This window comes from Schistocerca nitens, chromosome 8 (assembly GCF_023898315.1).
Source record: "Schistocerca nitens isolate TAMUIC-IGC-003100 chromosome 8, iqSchNite1.1, whole genome shotgun sequence".
NCBI classification, from domain to species: domain Eukaryota; kingdom Metazoa; phylum Arthropoda; class Insecta; order Orthoptera; family Acrididae; genus Schistocerca; species Schistocerca nitens.
The window spans coordinates 439,712,523-439,738,237 of NC_064621.1; the positions used below are offsets into that span (position 1 = coordinate 439,712,523).

At 38.3% G+C, this 25,715-nt stretch overlaps 1 protein-coding gene across 3 annotated transcripts in view; it reads left to right on the forward strand.

Annotated features, from left to right (window-relative positions):
* Positions 1–25,715, forward strand: part of LOC126198992 (putative helicase mov-10-B.1) — a 418,198-nt gene that overhangs the window by 252,059 nt on the left and 140,424 nt on the right. For all 3 annotated transcript variants that reach the window (XM_049935664.1, XM_049935663.1, XM_049935665.1), the window contains one exon: positions 18,943–19,079. In XM_049935664.1, coding sequence (XP_049791621.1) covers positions 18,943–19,079 — 137 coding nt within the window. The remainder of the gene's footprint in view (positions 1–18,942; positions 19,080–25,715) is intronic.

Sequence of the window (25,715 nt, forward strand, 5' to 3'; positions counted from 1 at the left end):
TATCAACAACATATTTCAACTGTGCATTTGTCTTGACAACGGATGTCACAAAATATCTTGGTGGAAGTGTCTGATTTAATAAACTAGCACATGGTCATCCATGACTATCAGATAGAAATAAAATCTTGTCTTGTATCTGCATGCTTTCCAATACTTAAAACTTCCTTGAAGCTGTCATTATTTATTTTACAGGAGTTACTAAACACACTACTTCTTGACGATGCAAGAGCACTTTGTTTAATTTTGGAGTTTTCGTAATTGATTGTAGATAACTATCAAATGCTATAACCAATAGCCCAAGGAAAGAAAGTGCTAAATGAATACACATCACTGTGTCACTCTTTGCCACAATACTGCCTATTACCACCCTCTAAAATTAAATACCCTTCTTTCCATGTTTCACTTCATTCATTCTACCTGTCTATGCATAACTCTTCTCTTTCTCCCTATCTCTGTCTTGGACACATGCACACACAAAAACACACACATATGCAAACAAAAGCAAAAAATTAACTGTGTTTGGAGTGTAATATCCCAGACTATTTCTGTATGCTGTGAGCAGCTGCTTTCATGTCTACAACACAATTTTGTAAATATCTGTATGGCAAAGTCTCTCCATAGCTCTGTAGATAGCAATCATTTTCACCTACAGCCATTTGTGCTTTGGTGTTGAAAGCTGTCAAAAGCACTGCCATTTGTTTGGGGTTTCTTTAAGTTGACTCAACTGTAGGAATGTCTTAGCAGTAGGGAATAAATGTATTAAAACTTCATAAATGTTGCAACATTTTTTCACACATCTCAGTATTTGTCATGTCATATCTCTTGAGCTATGCATCTTACAATGATTTAATTGTGTAGGTACATTCAATGGCCCATCTGGATACTGTCTGCAAAATACATTGTGAATGGAGTAGGTAGCAAAGAAGTAATAAATTTAAACATATTCACAGTTTTTCTCTCCTCTCATTGTTTATGATTTAATATCTCCTTAACTACATGTGTTACCTTGATATAATATTGTAAGTGCATTTAACTGCATGTGTGATAGTTCAGTGATGAAAATTAGATTTACAGCGCATTTTCCATGCAATTAATACTTTGTGTCTGTGCAATTAATACTTTGTATCTGTGTGTGAAATTGCCTCAAAAAATTATTCCATATGACCTCGATGAATGGAAGTATACAAAACAAACTAATTTTATAAAACTTTCATCACCAAATTTGCAATGACATGTAGAACTAATGTTACTGAACTCAAGTGTTTGAGAAGATCTGTAATGTGTGATTTTATTCCATGTTTGGATAAGTATACATACAAGACAGGTTTGTATGTCCTGACTGACTACAGTATGAATGTTCATGTGGCTTAGGTGATTGATGTTCTGTGTGATCCATCAGTGTTTCATGGTGGACATTGTAATGATTCATGTTGAATGTTACTTAAGTTTCTTCTGGCTGGTTGATTGATGAATGAATGCGAAATTTTCATGCTTCACAAAATTAATTCACATTAATTGACATCCAAACTGTACACTCATCATGTAAACAAAACATGGACAAACTTCACTGATATCTTTGACTTCCAAAAGTAACTTCAAAACTGATCACTCAATGCATTGCTTTATATAGAATTTTAACAGTAACTTCCAAAATAGAGCATTATTAATTTTGTACAATTTTGATGTTACAATTAAAATTTACAAAATGTAAATAAACTGATGTTACAGCCGAATAAGGTATAAAATAGAATATTCAGTGACAATCTTTTGTAGTAATATCTTTAGTTTTCCATAAGAAAATCATTCTGAACTTTAATTACAATAATGTCTTTTGTATTATTTTAGTTATGTAATTAATTACAGTTTGGATTTAGTTACTAATATTCAATGGTAGCACAGAGCTCGTGCTTTATCTGATTATATACATAAAATGCACAAATAAGGCCTCAAATTCTGGAAATCGGAAAAGCGTGAGATGTAAACAATTGGAGAGTTAATGAGAAATGTAATTACAAAGAATATTAGTTATAGAGGAAGACATAAAAATAAATAACAAATGAAAATACATTGCTTGGTAATAACTTTTGAGCTGTTTCAGATAGTGAGGTCTTCTGGATTTTTAGATTACCATTTTGTTAATTAGAAACATTGATTTTTCATGCTAACATTTCTTCAGTCTCTAGTTATTTATTTCTAAGGTCTAATTACTTCAATCTCTTGATTAGTTACTTAATTTAGTATATGTACATAATTTTATCAATGATAACAGTCCACCGATAATTATGACAAAGCACGTCCTTCCAGAACATTCCATATGCTTTTGCAATGAATATCAAGGTTTTTTTTTATCAAATAGAACAGAATTATATATATAAAGACACACATACAAGGCCTTAGGAAGCACTGAATTGTCCGATAACGTTCTGGATGCATATAAAAAAAAGGTGTTATCGGACATTTCATATGAGTCCTAAGGGAGGCTGTACCATTATAACATATTGATTTTGTTGAACAGATGTTGCTGTTGAAGGTGGGAAAACATGGTTGACTGTTACTATTGTTCATGTTGATTCTGCTCTCCATTCTTTGGTAACTGTGTGGAAAATTTGCCGTCTCATATGTTATCACACACAAGAAATGTATGGTAACCCACTTGTATGTTCCTATGAGAAGTGTCCATTATATTGTTGTGACCCCCCATTCCTATTGTGAGTGTTTCTGAGGATTTGATTGTACTGTCTGTCATCATTCTGCCATGCACAGTCAATTTTGTCTACATAATGTAAAAATTCGTAAACACTGTCATCTGGTCCATATACCAGTCCCCACTGAAAACGGTGTGGTGGGCGCCGTTTCAGTGCGTCAATCTGTATCAGTTCGTCCAAAGGTTTGCTCAAATGTGACAATGTCCCTAATTGTTTTTCACAAAATTCTCGCATGCTAATTGCAAGACCTGTGTGATATTTGCTACCGTTAAGAAATTCGGATTTTATTCTTGTCTGTTTGTTTTCCAACCAAAACTTTGCCAAGAATTGGCGTTCAAAATCGGCAAAAGATGTAGTATTTGTATCAGTGTTTTGGCTCGCCCATGTAAGGGCTTCACCATCCAAAAAACGTTTCGCAAATTTAACTTTAGCAGACTCTGGCATGTTAGGTTGGAAACTGTCTTTGCACTGATGCACAAAGTCAACTGGATGCAATTTCGCATCACCTGGGTAACATTTTAAACTAACATTGTTTCAACTACGCACAAACATCTGGTTTGAATCAAAATTTGACATTATATTATTTTGCAATTTTGAAACTTCAGAGCTGACTGTTTGCAGTTCTATTGTTACACTTTCTACTTTCTCGTCAATACGAGATATCTTATCAGAAACAACTTCAGAATTTTATTTCAATCTTTCCCCTACCAATTCTTTTTCTGAAAAAATGAGTTCCTGCAACATTTTTAACTCATCTTTTCGGTTCACTAATTCATTTAAAACGACTACTTCCATGTTTTTGACATGTCCGTTAACTAATTCAATGCTTTTGTTTGTTTCTTTAAATTCGGAGAGTGTGAAAGCCTCCAAACAGTCAACTTTGGTTTCTACCCTTTCTATGCCACATGCAACAATTTGTACTTTGTTATTTGTTGCGTTGATTTCTTCTCTTAATGATTTCAAATTTTGGTCCAGCTTTTCTGTGACCTCTTTAATGTTGCTACCTAATTGGTTATTTTGAGTTACCAGTTGTTCTAGTTTATTATTCAACAATTGAGATATCTGATCAATTAAATTCGGTTGCTGATTTGCTCCCGAAAAACCATGAAAAGGCGAACAACTACTGCTCGCGGAATTTGCTTCACTGTTTAAGTGTACATTTGGAGTTGAAGCATGAAATTGACGGCCTGACCGCATGGTCATGCCTATTTGATTTAACTGAGTTTTGCTCATTTTGATCAAAGTGGCTAGACACTAGACAAAACACTTTCCTGCCTATCAGGTGAAATTGCCACACGTACACAATGAAATAAAAACAGAAAATTGTAGGACACAATTAAAAGGGGTACTTATCTGATTCATTCGCGATGTCATTCCAGAGTATCACTTTTGCTCCTGGCGACGTCCGTGGCGCAGTCTGCAATGTACAAGATTATGGTTCCTGCCTCTTGTACATGGAATTCTTGCGAGTCGTCCTCTGCACAGTCTTCCACTTGATCCCAGCTCCTCCACCACGTTGAGATGTTTATATTTTCCCACCTCCGCATTGCAAATGTTTTGACTTTTGAGTGGAATGCCCAGTCGATGTGCTGTTGTTTTCACGTCAATTCTACCAACAGTGAGAGTTGTTTAGTTCTCTGGGTGTTGTAAAATTTCTGGATTCGTCTCGTCGCTGTGCAGCCTATGAAAAGGATTGCGGAAGACTCCCAAATAAATTCAAAGGTACAGTGCAGTTTTAACACCAATATATTTCCAGGACTCTGGTGTCCGAGCCTGGTGAACTGTACCGGTTACATCACATGTACCCAAAATTGACATCAAACGACGCAGAGTTCACAACAATCAACAAACGAGTGAGCCTACAATACATTTGCTCGCAACCCTAGCCAATAATCGAGTGCCCCAAGGTGCCTGTGTGACCTCTATTTATACTTTTGTTAACAATTACCTACAATGAAAATTACAATTTTATGTAAAATCACAATTAAAAGTTAAACCGAATATGAGCTACACATTGCTAAAAATTTACAATCTCAGTGCTGAACAAGGTGAACCTATTTTCAACTTAGTTACGAGTTAATATAACATTTTCTGACTAATTATGTTACAGGTAACAGTTACATTTCTAAATTTGTTTATAACAAATCAACTAGTGCCTGAATTTTAGTGCTAAGATATATCGGAGATTCGATTAACATGCTTTATTTATAAGTTTTATTTAATTTGCTGTAGTAATTTTATAATGATAGGTTTACTGGTACATCCTGACCATGTGCTACATTTCTTTCAATTAGTTACAGTATTAATTTCACATTTATATTGTGTTTTTCACATAAGAACAATGTTAATCAGCAAAGCATCATTTTCGAATTATATGTATACTGAAATAGTGGTTATTTTTGTATGTAATTTGGAAATGGGTCACTTTACAATTGGGCAATTAGGACTGGTGTTTATCTTTAATGCTCTCCGAGGGGCTCTGATAGGTAGCAATGAGATACAGTAATATTTCAGGAGGATTTCATGAAGGATGGCTCTCATTTCAGGGCAGGATTTGAGGAAGTCGTATCCCTGCTGGAGAGCCACATTCAGAGTCTGATCCAGTCCCGGAAAGTATCATGTCGCAAGTGGGACACTTTTGAGGTTCTTCTGTGAGAGGTTCTGGGTTTGAGGGGATGAGGAAGTGGCTCTGGTTATTTGCTTCTGTAACAGGTCGGGAGGGTAGTTGCGGGATGCGAAAGCTGTTTTCAGGTTGTTGGTGTAATGGTTCAGGGATTCGGGATTGGAGCAGATTCGTTTGCCATGAAGACCTAGGCTGTAGGGAAGGGACCGTTTGATATGGAATGGGTGGCAGCTGTCATAATGGAGGTACTGTTGTTTGTTGGTGGGTTTGATGTGAACAGATGTGTGAAGTTGGCCATTGGACAGGTGGAGGTCAACGTCAAGGAAAGTGGCATGGGATTTGGAGTAGGACCAGATGAATCTGATGGAACCAAAGGAGTTGAGGTTGGAGAGGAAATACTGGAGTTCTTCTTCACTGTGAGTCCAGATCATGAAGATGTCATCAATAAATCTGTACCAAACTTTGGGTTGGCAGGCCTGGGTAACCAAGAAGGCTTCCTCTAAGCGACCCATGAATAGGTTGGCATATGAGAGGGCCATCCTGGTACACATGGCTGTTCCCTTTAATTGTTGGTATGTCTGACCTTCAAAAGTGAAGAAGTTGTGATTTAGGATTAAGCTGGCTAAGGTAATGAGGAAGAGGTTTTAGGTAGGGTGGCAGGTGATCAGCGTGAAAGGAAGTGCTTCATCGCAGCGAGGCCCTGGACTTGCAGGATATTTGTGTATAGGGAAGTGGCATCAATGGTTACAAGGATGGTTTCCGGGGGGTAACAGTTTGGGTAAGGATTCCAGGCGTTCGAGAAAGTGGTTGGTGTCTTTGATGAAGGATAGGAGACTGCATGTAATGGGTTGAAGGTGTTGATCTACATAGGCAGAGATACGTTCTGTGGGGGCTTGGTAACCAGCTACAATGGGGCAGCCGGGATGTTTGGGTTTGTGAATTTTAGGAAGAAGGTAGAAGGTAGGGGTGCAGGGTGTCGGTGGGGTCAGGAAGTTGATGGAGTCAGGTGAAAGGTTTTGTAGGGGACCTAAGGTTCTGAGGATTCCTTGAAGCTCCACCTGGACATCAGGAATGGGATTACTGTGGCAAACTATGTATGTATTTCTAAACTCCAATAACAAATTCCTAGGTTGTTCCTGTTGTTGGTCATTAAGAGTTGTAGCTTCCCACACTTTAGAATCTACTACACTTTCAAAATCCTGATCCTCAGTCTCATCAAAATTTATATTGTCATCAGACATCTGGTACTCACCTTGGTTCACAATGTTTTGCAATAGTCACAACTTTTCCCACAGTTTAAAATACAGAAATTAGTTTTCACATATGTATTACTTTTAGGTTCCAAATTAAACAATTCTTTAGCACTCCATCAGAGACAAGCCTCCACTTTCTCTATCCAATCCATACTGAGAATTACATTTTCTTCCAGACTAGGGATCACTATGTATCCATGTTAAAAGGTCTTGTCTTCTATACTGAAAGTTAAAAGTACCTGAGATTTTACTAATTTGCTTTGATTACCTGTAGCTCCTCTTATCTTTACACCTACAATGGGCATTTCCACAAAATTCTTACTATACTCAATCTTGTCTCTAAATTGTTCAGATATACCACAAATCGGACTACCTGTATCAATCAACAGTTGCCTTCCCTCTGATCAATCTTAATCTTGATGTAAGGAGACCCAAAATCTGAATCATCCTTCCTGTTGTCAGACAGTTCGTGCAAAAGATCACCTTCAATTTCATCAAATGCTCCATCCAAACTGTCTTCACAAGGTTTTATCAACTTTACAAGTATCATAACATTTATTTGATTATTCATGTTGTGAGGTGAAGATTGAACGCAATGAATAGTTCCATGACACAACTAACATCACTTGTTACAGAAGGAACACAAAACACGTTACTGTCAAAATTACACTTCCTGCTTAGATCCTCTTTCACTTCATTCCACCAATTGGGATATAAATTCTGACTAACCACAGCTAACTTATTCCAAAATGCACCTTTATCTAAGTTATTATCAATCTAGTCCCAAACAAACTTCAAGAAGTTTTAACCTTTATTCTCCAGCTTCACAGATACCTCACTTTCAATGTTTGGATCATTACTCTGCATGACATTAATGAAAAACTGTTTTGACTGGACTGGTATTCCATGACCCTCCCTTACAACATCATATACATCACTTACCTTACCTTTTTTTCAACATAATTTACAAATAACTCTGAAACTTCATTATTCTTAAACTCCACAATATTCCTCCAAAATTGCTCCATCAACATCACTGACAATACAAGTCTCATCTCTCTTCACTTACCTCTCTCAGACTTACTATCCTCAGTTACTTCACACCACTCATTCACATCTACACCCAAAATACTACCTAGTTCAGATCCAATACAGTCATCACCTGATTTATATACATCAATAATACTGCTTTTTGCCCAAAAGAAGATATCATTGGTGCATACTACATCAAAATTCCCACTATCTCACATTTGTGATTAGCACTTACATCACCATAATTAAACATAGTATACAAAAAATTTTGATTAAAACGTAAATGACAAATCTGATATCCCTTCCGTTCAGTTTCAGATACATGTGCCGTATCATTAACACTGTTATTACTGTCTAATTGCAAGTGTAACTTAGGGGTCCTGTGCTTGTTATGTTTCTTCGCCCCAAAACTGTGGACCTTCATTGTGGCAAACTGCTGTTTCCTGAGTAGTGACTTCTATGATTGTTTCTTCTATTAAAACGGCCATGGTTATTCCCATTATTCCTATCCTGCTGCTGTTCAGAACTTACCTCTCTGTTGATACTTTGATCCTGATGGAGGTTACCATTATCTCTGTTTCTGTGATTACTCCCATTGTGATTTCTATCATTCCTATTATTAAGGTACATACTTCTTTCTACTGGCCTATCCAGCCTGTCAACATATCATAAAAACTGTTCAAGACAATCATCAAGTCCATGTACCAAATCCAACTGCAACCTTTCTGGTAATCTCCTTTTAAGCGCATCAGTCAAGGTCATTTCATCAAATAGTTTGCCAAGGTGTGCTAATTTTTTAAGTTGGTTCACACAAAACTCTTTCAAAGTGCTGACCCTATTCCTATAATTAGGACTATTAAAAAATTCACTTTTGATTCTCCCCTGTTCTGCTTCTCACCAAAATTTATTTAAAAAACTTTTCTCGAAACTCTGATATGTTTCACATGACTTAAATTTAAATTTAACCATGACAGCACTTCACCTTCGAGAAATCTTTTAACAAATTAAATTTTTTCATTGTCATTCATGCCTAACATAAAGCTTTCTCTGCAGTTGTGCAGAAAATCCACTGGATGTTAATTATCTGATTGAAAACTTTTGATAGGAGTGTTGGACCATGCAATACCATTCTTTGCACACAGATTTTTGTTAATACAACTTTCATGAACTGCTGAAATTTTTTGATCTAAAACAGTTGCATCAGTTTGCATTTTGTTTTTTTACATTTAAAATTATTTGGTTTAAACTGGGGACATTTTGTTGGGTGGTAGCTCCAAACACAAACAGTTTTTCCACTACAGCTTTCTGTTCAACTCTGATGTCATCAACATTCTTTGATTATTTCACTGAATCAGCTACAATCTCATTTTCTAAAACATTAAAATTTTTTCTAAAACATTAACTTTTTAATTCAGACTTTTTAACCTCTCTGACAACACATTTTTTACCCCTGATACTTGATTACTAAGTTGTCTTATGTGATCGTGTATTCTGTCCATTTTACTATTGTCTTCAGTTTTCAAGTCATTTAATTGTCCTTGTGGTGAAGCAAGTTTGCTATCATTATCTGCTCTTACTTCAGTTAACTGATCATTAATTGCACTAAATTTGCTATTGTTGTCTGTCTTCATTTCCTCTAGTTTTGCCAAAATTAACTGAGAAACAGTAGTCTTTCTTTACTGTCTATGATTCGACTTGGCTCAAACATGCCCTGACTGGAATCTGTAGCTTTCATTTGTACCTCACTTTTGTTTTTGTTCCTATTTATTTTGTTAATAAGCACATGAGTCCACAAAGAAATTAACTTCACAACTAGTTTTACTTATATTTCCTTTTCAATGTCCCTGGTTATAGTAGTAAAATCATTGATCCAGTCCATTATTATTGGTAGTACATCGTCACTGTTGGTGTAAAGATCCTTTGTTGGGCAGCCTTCAGGTTTGCTCCACATGATCGGAAATTAATTTGTACATCAATTTCAAAAATCAATGAAATAAAACAATTTCTGCAACAGACAAAACTTCCTTATTTGCCAATTAATCATGGACAATGCCCACACTTGTAATCTCTCCCCTCCTTCCTAATTGCATCTATTGTCCAGTCTTTTATGAAGGTTTGAGAGGAGCGAAGGTTACAATAAACTTTCTACTTTAGTTATCTTTCCATGTTGAGTTGGCTCCAGTTCTTCTTGTCTAGGGGTCTCATTCCTGAAGCTGAAAATGTCACATTTTAGGTCCTCACAATTGAATTGAACTCAATAATTTTGAAGAGTGTTGTTGCAGAATTTTGTTTTTATGTAAATATATTTTCTCTTATTTTAGTATATAATACACTATTTTGATTTTTCACATTAACAGATCCGAAATTACATTGTTCGCAGAAAAATACATCCTTCTACCATAGAGGCATGCTTGCCACTCTCTCACACTGTGTAAATAACAATATTCCAAAGGGTTTACAATTTTTGTTAACAAATGAATTTCTATTAGTATCTGTTACATTGTTAATTTTGATTATTATTCCACAAATGAATCCAGAAAATTCCACAAATGAATCCAGAAATAAACATAGTACATAGTGCACGATTGTGTAATTAATAATAAAATTTTTAAGTGTGCCAATAATTCATAATTTCAAATGTTCCTAAAAAAAATAATAATTTAGTAATGGTAGAGGAAGATGTCCCGTTACACTGTCAAAAGATGATTCTGTATTGATATTTATTAGAGGTAATGGTACTGACACAAAATCCAGTTTTGTAGGTAACATGACTCTGTATACTGGTAATAGTATTTGATCTGCATGTATAATAGTATAGTACAGTATGTGTATAATGGTATATGATCTGTAGTGTCAGCCATTAACGACACAAGGGTATACTGAGAACCTGTAGACATATATTTCCTTTCTCCTCATACTGTATCCTTACTGATGATGATGACATATTAAGCCTTGTACAAAACTGAATCAAATATGTTTATTTCATAAGTCAAATGATGAACCATTCAAAAAGAGCCAATCAATAATACTTTGAATATTTTGTTTATTACTCCTGCTGTTTTCATTTGGGCTTGATTGGGATGCTTGCATCACCTGCAAAAACCACTATTTATGTTTTGTCAGTGTATAGTAGTAGTTTAGATTAGATTCACTTATTGTACACTCCTGGGAATTGAAATAAGAACACCGTGAATTCATTGTCCCAGGAAGGGGAAACTTTATTGACACATTCCTGGGGTCAGATACATCACATGATCACACTGACAGAACCACAGGCACATAGACACAGGCAACAGAGCATGCACAATGTCGGCACTAGTACAGTGTATATCCACCTTTCGCAGCAATGCAGGCTGCTATTCTCCCATGGAGACGATCGTAGAGATGCTGGATGTAGTCCTGTGGAACGGCTTGCCATGCCATTTCCACCTGGCGCCTCAGTTGGACCAGCGTTCGTGCTGGACGTGCAGACCGCGTGAGACGACGCTTCATCCAGTCCCAAACATGCTCAATGGGGGACAGATCCGGAGATCTTGCTGGCCAGGGTAGTTGACTTACACCTTCTAGAGCACGTTGGGTGGCACGGGATACATGCGGACGTGCATTGTCCTGTTGGAACAGCAAGTTCCCTTGCCGGTCTAGGAATGGTAGAACGATGGGTTCGATGACGGTTTGGATGTACCGTGCACTATTCAGTGTCCCCTCGACGATCACCAGTGGTGTACGGCCAGTGTAGGAGATCGCTCCCCACACCATGATGCCGGGTGTTGGCCCTGTGTGCCTCGGTCGTATGCAGTCCTGATTGTGGCGCTCACCTGCACGGCGCCAAACACGCATACGACCATCATTGGCACCAAGGCAGAAGCGACTCTCATCGCTGAAGACAACACGTCTCCATTCGTCCCTCCATTCACGCCTGTCGCGACACCACTGGAGGCGGGCTGCACGATGTTGGGGCGTGAGCGGAAGACGGCCTAACGGTGTGCGGGACCGTAGCCCAGCTTCATGGAGACGATTGCGAATGGTCCTCGCCGATACCCCAGGAGCAACAGTGTCCCTAATTTGCTGGGAAGTGGCGGTGCGGTCCCCTACGGCACTGCGTAGGATCCTACGGTCTTGGCGTGCATCCATACGTCGCTGCGGTCCGGTCCCAGGTCGACGGGCACGTGCACCTTCCGCCGACCACTGGCGACAACATCGATGTACTGTGGAGACCTCACGCCCCACGTGTTGAGCAATTCGGCGGTACGTCCACCCGGCCTCCTGCATGCCCACTATACGCCCTCGCTCAAAGTCCGTCAACTGCACATACGGTTCACGTCCACGCTGTCGTGGCATGCTACCAGTGTTAAAGACTGCGATGGAGCTCCGTATGCCACGGCAAACTGGCTGACACTGACGGCGGCGGTGCACAAATGCTGCGCAGCTAGCGCCATTCGACGGCCAACACCGCGGTTCCTAGTGTGTCCGCTGTGCCGTGCGTGTGATCATTGCTTGTACAGCCCTCTCGCAGTGTCCGGAGCAAGTATGGTGGGTCTGACACACCGGTGTCAATGTGTTCTTTTTTCCATTTCCAGGAGTGTATTTATAATAAGAATAGGAATGTCTCTAGAACTCAACCCAAATGGAACACAAATAATAATTTGCCCCCATTTCAAAGAACATTCATCACAAGACCCAAATGAGCTATCTAATTGATCCTTTGCTTCCCATCAGTTAAATATAATGTGAACCACTTAGTTGTTGTACCTGAAAATTCATAAACTTTAATTTTCTCTGGAAGAAGCTTGTGTTTTGCACAGTCAAATGCTGTGGACACATCATAAAAAAGGCCATTAATAAAACCTTGTCATTCAGCTATTTTAACACAAGGTAAGTGAATCTTATATTTGCAGATACGCCCAGCTGTTCCTAAGTATCTTTCCCAAAACTTTTGATAAGGATGTCTATAGTGAAATGGGTTACTAATTATCAATGTATGTCCTGTTACCTTTCTTAAATAGAGGTCCAACAACTGCACACTTTTGGCCTGCCTAGAAAGATACCTCATGAAAGTGATTCATTTAATATACAGCTGAGTACAGTGACTATATCAGAAGAATATACTTTTAATATTTTACCAACCCAAATATTATTTTTAAGATGGTAATTTATTTTCCTGATTTACATGGCCATAGTTGGAGTATGCAGATTCATTCACTGATTCCTCAATTTTTTTAGAAAATGACTATTGAAGAGGCTTACTTTGTGTTTGATGTCTTGAATCATCTGGTAATTATGTTGAAATACTAGATCATTTTGTTCCCTTATAGACTTTTCCGTTTCCTTTCTTTGATTTTGTTCTCAGAATTATCAGTGGATTACCTAATATGTTTCACAGCTGCGTGCATGTGCTTATCCTTATATAGTTCCTGCTACATGATACTTGAAAGCCTTTGATAACAAGGTTTCTTTGATTTAGTGCTAATCTATAACCTACAATTTATTATTATTGTGTGCTCTGATTTTAATGTAAATTTAGCAGCTTCGCATGAAGCCAATGATTTAATAAATGTGCTCGCAACACTCTCCATGAAAAATATTGTAAAAGAATCTACTAGAATAACTCCACTTCCTCTTATTCCATTGACACAATCATTGTAAATTGTTACCCTGCCCCATTAATAAAACTTGAGAACTTGTCAAATGGTCTCTCTGACCACCAAGGCCACCTGTTTGATGTAAGCCTGCCATATAAAAAAAATTCCATGTCCACCTCACCTAAAATAATTCACAGGAGTGCATTAATGATCCTGATAGTTTACAGTTACTTAAAGATTTGTTAAAACAACTTTGAGAAAATGTTTACCTAGAAGAAGCCACTGACAAAATGGGTAAGAATTTTGCTGACACACTGTGCCATTGTTCTGATATTGCCTTCCCTCTTACGAAGCAAGTAACTAGGACCCGCAGGAAACCTGAATACAAATGGTGGATCACACAAGGGATACTCACCTTCTGCAAAACTAAGCAAAGACTATACATGGAAAGTAAAAGTGACAGAGGCCCTAATTTTTAAAATTATTTTAAAAAAAATCTTCAAAAAGTGACATCCAAGGCAAAAAAGCTCTCAGTCAACCAGTATGTTAAAAGTACAAATAAAAGAGTAAAGCTGCATGGAAAGTTGTCAGTGGTACTACAGGAACAAGCCTAAACAACCACTGCCTGATTTTCTAAAAGAGAATGGGGAAAAAGAATTAGATCCTAAAGAAATAAGTGAATTGTTTAATGCACATTTCACAAATAACATAAAACAGTATTTCTTCAGGAATGACCAAACCACAAAAAACTTTTGAAATAGAGCTAAAAAAATGAGGCAGGTCACTCTTCTTAACACCAACATCAGCTGCAGAGGTTATAAAAATCATCAGAGAAACAAGATCTCAAATTCTTGTGGTACTGGTGGTTTGCCTGATCATTTAATAAAAAATATTGCCACAGAAATTGCTGGACCCATTTGTGATCAGTTCATTAAGCAATGGCTACTTTCTGGAACTCTTCAAAATTGGAAAAGTCATCCATATGACATAAATAATGTCTCTCTTACCAGCACTATCAAAGGTAATTGAAAAAGCCATGTGCAGTCATGTATTAGAATTCCTGAATTAGAAAACTTATTTTTTGAACATCAGTATGAGTTTCGCAAGCACAGATCTGTTAAAGAAGGCCTTTTTGCTCTCTGTGACCAAATAATCTCTTGTTTCAATCACAGAGAATTCTCCTCTAGATAGTTCATTGACATAACCCAAGCATTTGATTTGGTTAATCAACAGATATTGCTTCAGAAAGTAGACACATATGCATCTGAGATACGTATAATCAGTGTAATCAGTGATTTGAGTCATAATTAACAAATAGTATGCAAGTAGTTGAGGTCTCTAGGACTAGCAAAGAAAGAACTTGCACTAGTAAAGCCCTAATTACCTATGGTGTGCCACAAGGCTCTGTCCTGAGTCCCTTTTCTTTCGGCTTCTTATTAATGAACCTTCTTAAATTTTCTTCTGTACTTACAATTGTAAGACATTTCCAGGGGCAGATGTGGACTCTGACCACAATCTATTGGTTATGAACTGTAGATTAAAACTGAAGAAACTACAAAAAGGTGGGAATTTAAGGAGATGGGACCTGGATAAACTGAAAGAACCAGAGGTTGTACAGAGTTTCAGGGAGAGCATAAGGGAACGATTGACAGGATTGGGGGAAAGAAATACAGTAGAAGAAGAATGGGTAGCTATGAGGGATAAAATAATGAAGGCAGCAGAGGATCAAATAGGTAAAAAGACGGGGCTAGTAGAAACCCTTGGGTAACAGAAGAAATATTGAATTTAATTGATGAAAGGAGAAAATATAAAAATGCAGTAAATGAAGCAGGCAAAAAGGAATACAAACATCTCAAAAATGCGATCGACGGGAAGTGCAAAATGGCTAAGCAGGGATGGCTAGAGGACAAATGTAAGGATGTAGAGGCTTATCTCACTAGGGGTAAGATAGATACTGCCTACAGGAAAATTAAAGAGACCTTTGGAGAGAAGAGAACCACTTGTATGAATATCAAGAGCTCAGATGGCAACCCAGTTCTAAGCAAAGAAGGGAAGGCAGAAAGGTGGAAGGAGTATATAGAGGGTCTATACAAGGGCGATGTACTTGAGGACAATATTATGGAAATGGAAGAGGATGTAGATGAAGATGAAATGGGAGATATGATACTGCGTGAAGAGTTTGACAGAGCACTGAAAGTCCTGAGTCGAAACAAGGCCCCCAAAGTAGACAACATTCTATTAGAACTACTGACAGCCTTGGGAGAGCCAGTCCTGACAAAACTCTACCATCTGGTGAGCAAGATGTATGAGACAAGCGAAATACCCTCAGACTTCAAGAAGAATATAATAATTCCAATCCCAAAAAAAGCAGGTGTTGACAGATGTGAACATTACCAAACTATCAGTTTGATAAGCCACAGCTGCAAAATACTAGCACGAATTCTTTAGAGATGAATGGAAAAACTAGTAGAAGCCGACCTCGGTGAAGATCAGTTTTGATTCCGTAGAAATGTTGGAACACGTGAGGCAATACTGACCCTACGACATATTTTAGAAAATAGATTAAGGAAAGGCAAACCTATGTTTCTAGCATTTGTAGACTTAGAGGAAGCTTTTGACAATGTTGACTGGAATACTCTCTTTCATATTTTAAAGGTGGCAGGGGTAAAATACAGGGAGCGAAAGGCTATTTACAATTTGTACAGAAACCAGATTGCAGTTATAAGAGTCGAAGGGTATGAAAAGGAAGCAATGGATGGGAAGGGATTGAGACAGGGTTGTAGCCTCTCCCTGATGTTATTCAATCTGTGTATTGAGCAAGCAATAAAGGAAACAAAAGAAAAGTTCAGAGTGGGTATTAAAATCCATGGAGAAGAAATAAAAACTTTGAGGTTCACCGATGACAATGTAATTCTGTCAGAGACAGCAAAGGACTTGGAAGAGCAGTTGAACGGAATGGATAGTGTCTTGAGAGGAGGATATAAGATGAACATCAACAAAAGCAAAATGAGGATAATGGAATGTAGTCGAATTAGGTCGGGTGATGCTGAGGGAATTAGATTAGGAAATGAGACACTGAAAGTAGTAAAGAAGTTTTGCTATTTGGGGAGCAAAATAACTGATGATTGTCGAAGTGGAGAGGATATAAAATGTAGACTGGCAATGGCAAGGAAAGCGTTTCTGAAGAAGAAAAATTTGTTAACATCGAGTATAGATTTAAGTGTCAGGAAGTTGTTCCAGAAAGTATTTGTATGGAGTGTAGCCATGTATGGAAGCGAGACGTGGACGATAAATAGTTTAGACAAGAAGAGAATAGAAGCTTTCGAAATGTGATGCTACAGAAGAATGCTGAAGATTAGATCGGTAGATCACATAACTAATGAGGAGGTATTGAATAGAATTGGGGAGGAGAGGAGCTTGTGGCACAACTTGACTAGAAGAAGGGATTGGTTGGTAGGACATGTTCTGAGACATCGAAGGATCACCAATTTAGTATTGGAGGGCAGCGTGGAGGGTAAAAATTGTAGAGGGAGACCAAGAGATGAATACACTAAGCAGATTCAGAAGGATGTAGGCTGCAGTAGGTACTGGGAGATGAAGAAGCTTGCACAGGATAGAGTAGCATGAAGAGCTGCATCAAACCAGTCTCAGCACTGAAGACCACAACAACAACAGTATTTTCTGATGATACAAATCTATTATTCAATAGCATATCAGTGCAACAAATGATTGATCAAATATCAGATACAAAGAGTAGGCTGCTGTCCTGGCTCTACAGAAATAAACTGTTGCTGAATGCATATAAAACATCACACATGCTCTTCTATCCATCAAAAAATCCCTCTGCTCAAATGACACCAATATTAATAGAAGGCCATGAAATCAAACAAGTAAAAGCAATAAAATTTTGGAGAATGTGGGTAGATAACACTTTGAAATGGGATGTGCACAGGGATAATGTACTGAATAAGCTGAGCAGCCTCTGTTATGCTTTTAGAATCCTCAGCCAAATATGCAAAAACATAGATACATTAAAAACAGTGTACTGGGGCCTTGTTCATTCCATTTTAGCATATGGCATCCCCTGCTGGGGTCATCACACAAAAAAATCTTTGTAATGCAGAAAAGGCTATTAAAGATAATGAAGCATGAGCATCCTAGACCATCAGCAAAGCCAATTTTCAAAGACTTGAAAATTTTACCAGTAGCCTATATTTATATAATAGAAACAGTCTTATCTGTTAAAAAAACATGCACTTCTTCACAATAAATAGGGGATATACATGATCACAATGCGAGAACAAATTTGAACTTTGTCTGCTGCCCCAGAGTGTAAGTTGGTGTCAAGCTGGTCTCAGGAATATAGTCACTCAGCTGTACAATAAACTTCTTATGACCATAAGAAATAGTGAAGGGCTGTCATTCAGGAAAAAAATAAAATAACTATTTTTCACACACACCTTTTACTCTGTTGATGAGTACTTAAAGGCAAATTTACTATAACTCCCCAAAATTCCTTCCCAAAAAAATAAGAACACAAGCTCACGATTCATCAAAAACACATTAAATTTATTTTTACTTATTATTAATCTTGCTTTATATACTGAAATAAATTGCACTGTATGTCAACTGAGTTAGGACTGTACAGAAATAAGCCTATATTTTTGTACTTATTGTAATTTCTTAATTCCCATCATGCACTGTAAGCCCATATATATTGCTGTTACTTCGCCATATGAATGTAAACTGTCCTCTGTGCGTATTTAGCTTTATGTCAGTTTTTAATTCAATGTACATGTAAATTGTCCCCTATGTGTGCTTAGCTTTTTGACCATTTTTAATCCCATCATACATCTAAGCTTATGCATTTGAAAATATATAACTTTTATACTCTTTGTATTATGTCTTATAAAAAATTTAATTCAGTCACACATGTTAACTGTCTCCTATGTGTTTTTAACTTTTGACCATTTTTTACGCCATCATACACGTAAGCTTATTCATTTTAAAATATTTGACTTTAATACTGTTTGTATTGTCTTATAAAAATTAAAACAACTGTCATACAATTAATGTTAACCATGTCCTATATCTTTGTACAACATGCCAGGCACAATAAATAAATAAATTAAATAAGTGTCATATTTCATGGTTTTTGTTTGGAAATAATGGTTAATGGTGCAAAGAAATTAACTTAGAAATGCATGAATTTAGAATTTTCATCAATTGTGTAGTGTACCTCAACAGAACTGATGCTTCTCATGTTCCTTGTAAAAGTGCCTGTTGTGAGCTCATTAACTGTTTGAATGGTTTCTTGAGAGTTCAGTCCAGTATATCTCTTTTTAATACTGAATTAATACATCGTAACACAATGGAAATAGCTTCTTTGTGGACTAGAATTTTCCTTGTTAGGACATACACTGTCGGGGGGGGGGGGGGGGGGGGACAGAAAATGATGGAGTCTGAAACACAAACTTACTTCTTACTGCAATAGAAAAAAAGGTAGACCATCCATGGCTGACATATATTTTGTTGCTGACACCAAATGAAACGACCTCATTCTCCATTAGCTGCCTTACACAAGTTGTAAGGCAATATTATGGCATTATCAGAATACCACTGCACTTCTCTGTAGCAACAAATATTGTTACTTGATTATGTGGTTCCAGTTTTCCTCACTTCTTGCCACTGTTCCATACATTTGTTGACAAATACATTCTACTGATTTATTATTAATGGTTGCTTTGCAGTTATGGAAAAATTGTGATGGTGCCCGTATTTTAGCATGCACGCCATCCAATGCAGCTGCAGATGTTCTGACTACACGAATTCTGCAACAAATTCCAAACAAGAGCGTCTTACGTATGTATGCTGACTGTTGGACAGGGTAAGTGTTTCTTAAGGGGGAAATGACCTGAAGAACAATGCCAGTTCATTGTAGTATAATTGTGTACTTTAGTGCAACAAACTATTTGCATATATTTATGCATCCAGATTCTGTAATGTAACTGACATGAAGAAACATTAATGTTTATCCCAAGTTATAAAAATTGGGTTGCACTGACATAAGATAGTGAATCCGTTGCTTTGCTTACCTTCCGAATCAGTAAAACAGAATTCACTCATTATTTGCATATCATGTTTCAAAAAACCCATAATGAAGGAGAGCTTTCAAGGATGTAAAACACGCAGGCAGAAGGAGCTACTGCAGGCCACTTCTGTAGAATATGCTAACAACGTATTGTAAATGCCAATACACTCTCACTGATAATTATGGGAATTACCTCTAGTTCACTGAGAGATAGATCTGGATATATTTATCAGGACAGAAAGAAGGTGCTTTGATAAAAACAAAAACTGTCCTCTGACACTACTCAGCTATTTTTTTTAACTAAATGATCCATGACATTTCAGGAAAGGAGCAAAGGATCTAATGTCATACCTTTTTTTTTAAAAAAAAAATGCCTAGATTAGTTTCAGTTGTCAGTCTACCCATCCTCATATCATGCTCATATGAGATGCAAGTTGAACAAAAACTGGATGTACTGCAAATAGCCATGTCATGCAATAGCTTGCCTCTGTATAAGAGATCAGTTCAATAAAAAATTTTGGTTGTAACAGCAGAGAAGAGAGAGATACACCATCTAACACATAAAAATGAATGTATGGGTGTTTGTTCGTATGTTATGCAATGCCATACTGTTCAGTCGGTTGTGATGAAACTTTGCAGACTTATTGTTTCCACTTGTGTGATATAGGCATAGTACAATTAACATACAGTATGTCGCACACTTGTTGTACTGGCAAATGTATTTGAAAAAGCATGCGAGATGTTTGAATATGACAGAAACAAACAGATTAGTGTTTCATGCGTGTTACACATCTTGATATCGATAAATGTGGGTTATATCTAATCAAAATTTTCCAGTACAAACAGTAACTTTTTCTGTTTCTTCTAGTGAATCAGTGAACAATATTTTGGTTGTACAAGGGTATATTGTGTTAATTTCTTTGTCAAAGAATATGCCTCCCAAACGTTCATCACTTAGTAGATATACTGGCGCAGCACGTAGAAATAAGGGAATTAATGCTTCTCAAATAAGCGAGGAATGACAAGCGAGCAATGAAGCAGATCATTTATGAATTACTCATTCCAGTGGATCAGAATCTCAAGATCAACATGTGGCAAGAACTGAAAGAGAATGTTTATGTGCTACCTATCACATGCATCATAATCCTAAGACCAACATGCAGCAAGGAATGAAGCAGTTTGTTTATGAATTGCTTATTCATATGCATCACAATCAGGAGGTCGACATGCTGCGACAATCGAAACAGAACATTTATGTCCTACCCGTTGCAGGCACCAGAATCGGAAGTCCAGCATGCAGTGAGCATCAAAAGAGAACTTTTGTGAGCCCTCGCTCACACGCATCAGAATGAGAAGACCAACTTGCAGCAAGAATTGTTTCTGGGTGACTCACCTGATCCCAAACATTTTTTGCAGAACATTCGCTAATATAATTCAGTGTTTCAAATGACATCTTTTGGAGCCAACAAAGTTTTCCAAGATCAGTACATGCATGTTTTCAAAATTCAAAGATAAATACATCATCATGTTGGTTCATCATTTCTATCCATTTCCAATTCTGAACATACATTTCTACAAATCTATGTTATGAGTGGTGATGAAGCACAGCTGATCAATACTGTGTGCAATTCCAGGTACTAAAAGGTACATTATGCCCTATTTGCAAACATTTTCCACTAACACAATGCATTGATAAAATTATTTAAAACTTCAATTGACAACTTACCGGTGGATAACTATGCAATTCAAGCACTATCTGACAAAACACCATTCGGACAGCATGTTGGACACCACAACACACCTACCATCAATGAAGTTCCAATTCTCATAGTTGGCGAAGACTGTGATACATATAATATAATTTAAATAAAATAGAAAGAAACATTCCACATGGGAAAAATATATTAAAAACAGAGATTCCATAACTTACCAAACGGGAAAGTGCTGGTAGATAGGCACAATAAAAAACACACAAACACACACACAAAATTTCGAGCTTTCGCAACCCCCGGTTGCTTCGTCAGGAAAGAGGGAAGGAGAGGGAAAGATGAAAGGATGTGGGTTTTAAGAGAGAGGGTAAGGAGTCATTCCAATCCTGGGAGCAGAAAGACTTACCTATACCTGTCCTTTTTTCCCCAAGGTAAGTCTTTCCGCTCCCAGGATTGGAATGACTCCTTACCCTCTCCCTTAAAACCCACATCCTTTCATCTTTCCCTCTCCTTCCCTCTTTCCTGACGAAGCAACCGGGGGTTGCGAAAGCTCGAAATTTTGTGTGTGTGTGTGTTTTTTATTGTGCCTATCTACCAGTGCTTTCCCGTTTGGTAAGTCATAGAATCTCTGTTTTTAATATATAATATCATTTGTCAGTGATGGAATAATACAGTTCTACGTGTCACTGAAACACATCAGTTATAGGATGTGCTGCAGTATCCCATATTTTTTTGGAGGGGCAGAATGGATATCACTTCAATATTATGCAAACCCCTCCCCATGAACCATGGACCTTGCCGTTGGGGGCGAGGCTTGTGTGCCTCAGCGATACAGATAGCCCTACCGTAGGTGCAACCACAATGGAGGGGTATCTGTTGAGAGGCCAGACAAACATGTGGTTCCTGAAGAGGGGCAGCAGCCTTTTCAGTAATTGTAGGGGCAGCAGCCTGGATGATTGACTGATCTGGCCTTGTAACACTAACCAAAACGGCCTTGCTGTGCTGGTACTGCGAACGGCTGAAAGCAAGGGGAAACTACAGCCGTAATTTTTCCCAAGGGCATGCAGCTTTACTGTATGATTAAATGATGATGGCGTCCTCTTGGGTAAAATATTCCGGAGGTAAAATAGTCCCCCATTCAGATCTCCGGGCAGGGACTACTCAAGAGGATGTCATTATCAGGAGAAAGAAAACTGGCATTCTACGGATCGGAGCTTGGAATGTCAGATTCTTTAATCGGGCAGATAGGTTAGAAAATTTAAAAAGGGAAATAGATAGGTTAAAGTTAGATATAGTGGGAATTAGTGAAGTTTGGTGGCAGGAGGAACAAGACTTCTGGTCAGGTGACTACAGGGTTATAAACACAAAATCAAATAGGAGTAATGCAGGAGTAGGTTTAATAATGAATAGGAAAATAGGAATGCAGGTAAGCTACTACAAACAGCATAGTGAACGCATTATTGTGGCCAAGATAGATACGAAGCCCACACGTACCACAGTAGTACAAGTTTATATGCCAGCTAGCTCCGCAGATGACGAAGAGATTGATGAAATGTGTGATGAGATAAAAGAAATTATTCAGATAGTGAAGGGAGATGAAAATTTAATAGTCACGGGTGACTAGAATTCGGCAGTAGGAAAAGGGAGAGAAGGAAAAATAGTAGGAGAATAAGGATTGGGGGTAAGAAATGAAAGAGGAAGCCACCTGGTAGAATTTTGCACAGAGCACAACTTAATCATAGCTTACACTTGGTTCAGGAATTATAAAAGAAGGTGGTATACATGGAAGATGCCTGGAGATGCTGACAGGGCTTAGCCACAGCCTCCGCTATATCCTTTCTTTCAGGAGTGCTAGTTCTGCAAGGTTCGCAGGAGAGCTTCTGTAAAGTTTGGAAGGTAGGAGACGAGATACTGGCAGAAGTAAAGCTGTGAGTACCGGGTGTGAGTCGTGCTTCAGTAGCTCAGATGGTAGAGCAGTTGCCCGCGAAGGGCAAAGGCCCCGAGTTCGAGTCTCGGTCGGGCACACAGTTTTAATCTGCCAGGAAGTTTCATATCAGCGCACACTCCGCTGCAGAGTGAAAATCTCATTCTGGAAACATCCCCCAGGCTGTGGCTAAGCCATGTCTCCGCTATATCCTTTCTTTCAGGAGTGCTAGTTCTGCAAGGTTCGCAGGAGAGCTTCTGTAAAGTTTGGAAGGTAGGAGACGAGATACTGGCAGAAGTAAAGCTGTGAGTACCGGGCGTGAGTCGTGCTTCGGTAGCTCAGATGGTAGAGCACTTGCCCGCGAAAGGCAAAGATCCCGAGTTCGAGTCTCGGTCGGGCACACAGTTTCAATCTGCCAGGAAGTTTCATATCAGCGCACACTCCGCTGCAGAGTGAAAATCTCATTCTAAAATAGTTGCTGATATGTGTGAAAATTACCAAACTATCAATTTAATAACTCATGTTAGTAAAATACTGACACAAATTCTTTAGAGAAGAATGGAAAAACTGATAGAATCTGACCTCAGGGAAGATCAGTTTGGATTCTGGAGATATGTAGGAACACACAAGGCAATACTGACCCTATGACTTGTCATAAAGGATAGGTTAAGGAAAGGCAAACCTATATTAATAGCATTTGCAGACTTAGAGAAAGCTTTTGACAGTGTTGACTGGAATGCTCTCTTTCATATTCTGAGGGTAGCAAGGATAAAACACATGGAGTGAAAGGCTATTTACAACTTGTACAGAAACCAGACAGCAGTGGTAAGAATTGTGGGGTATGAAAGTGAGGCAGTAGTTGAAAAGGGAGTGAGACAAGGTTGTAGCCTATCCCTGATGTTACTCCATATGTACACTGAACAAGCAGTAAAGAAAACCTAAGAAAAATTTGGACGAGGAATTAAAGATCAGGAAGAAGAAATAAAATCTTTGAGGTTTGTCAATGACATTTTAATTTTGTCAGAGACAGCAACAGTTGAGTAGAATGGACAATGCCTTGAAAGAAGGATGTAAGATGAACATCAACAAAAGAAAAACAAGGATAGTGGAATGTAGTCAAATTAAAGCAGGTGATGCTAATGGAATCAGATTAGGAAATGAGACACTTAAAGCAGTAGATGAGTTTTGCTATTTGGTTAGTAAAATAACTGATGATGGCTGAAGCATAGAGGATATAAAATGTAGACTGGCAATTGACGTCTAATATAGAGTTAAGTGTTAGGAAGTCTTATCTGAAGATATGTATATGGAGTGTAGCCATGTATGAAAGTGAAACATGGATGATACACAGTTTGGATAAAAAGTAAACAGAAGTGTGGTGCTACACAAGAATGCTGAAGATTAGATGGGTCGATCACATAATTAATTAGAAAGTTCTGAACATCACTGGGGAGACAAGAAATTTGTGGCACAACTTTACCAGAGGAAGAGACTGATCGGTTGGACACATTCTGAGACATCAATGGAGGGAAGTGTGTGTGTTTGGGGGGGAGGGGGGGGGTAAAATAATAGAGGGAGACCAAGAGATGAATAAGTAAGGAGATACAGAAGGATGTAAGTTGTATTAGTTATTCATAGATGAAGATGCTTGCACAGGATAGAGTAGCATAGACAGCTGCATCAAATCAGTCTTAGGAATGAAGACCACAACAACATGGCTGTTACAGGCACATCCAGTTTGTTTGTGGTGTCCCCCCCCCCCCCTCCCCGTTGTGTTTCATACAAACATGATCTGAGGATGGTCGCATTGACAACTGAAACCAGTTTGGTCATCATACATTCAAAAGGGGGTAAAAGAAGATGCCCACAAGGGAATTATCTGAATGGCATGGAAGTGATGTACATGTACAGACAAACAAATGGCTACAATTTCAGAAGAAATTGGATGAGCTATTCAAAAGATAGAGCTTCACAACCTCAACAAGGCAATAATGTGTTGGTCCTCCACTGACCCTTATGCAAGCAGTTGTTTGGCATGGATTTTATTGATAGAGTTGTTGGATTTCCTCCTGAGGGATACTGTGCCAAAGTCTGTCCAGATCATCGAAAAGCAGAGCAGGTGTGCATTATCTTGCTGAAATCTAAGCCAAGGGTGGTTTATCGACATACCACTGTGCTGTAGATCTAAGATAGCAATCAAAGGGGTCCTGCTGTGAAAAATAATGGCAACCAAGACCATCACTCCTGGTTGTCAGGCCGTATGGCATGTGACAGTCAGGTTGATATCGCACTGTTGTCTGGGGCATCTCTAGGCACATCTTTACTGATCATCAGGCTCTATTAGAAGTGGGACTCATCACTAGAGACAGCTCTACTCCTATCAAGACCAAAGACGTCTTTTGAAATGTCCTGGACAGTGGTGGGATATCAACCTGACTGTCAGCTGCCATACAGCCTGACAGCCCAGCGTTATTGTCAGGGGTGCTGTTTCTTTTCATTGTAGGACCCATTTGGTTCTCATCTGCGGCACAATCACAGCACAATTGTATGTGGATGATATTCTTTATCCCGTTTTGTTGCCCTTCATAGAAAGAGATCCTGGGCTTGAATTTCGACAAGATAATGCACACCCACACACAGTGAGAGTTTCTACTGCTTGTTTCCATTATTGCCACACTCTACTTTGACCTACCTGTCCAGATCTCATCCCAATTGAGACCATTTGGGGCACTATGGGCAGAGCCCTCCAACCTTCTTGGGATTTTGATGATGTAGCATGTCCATTGGACAGAATTTGGC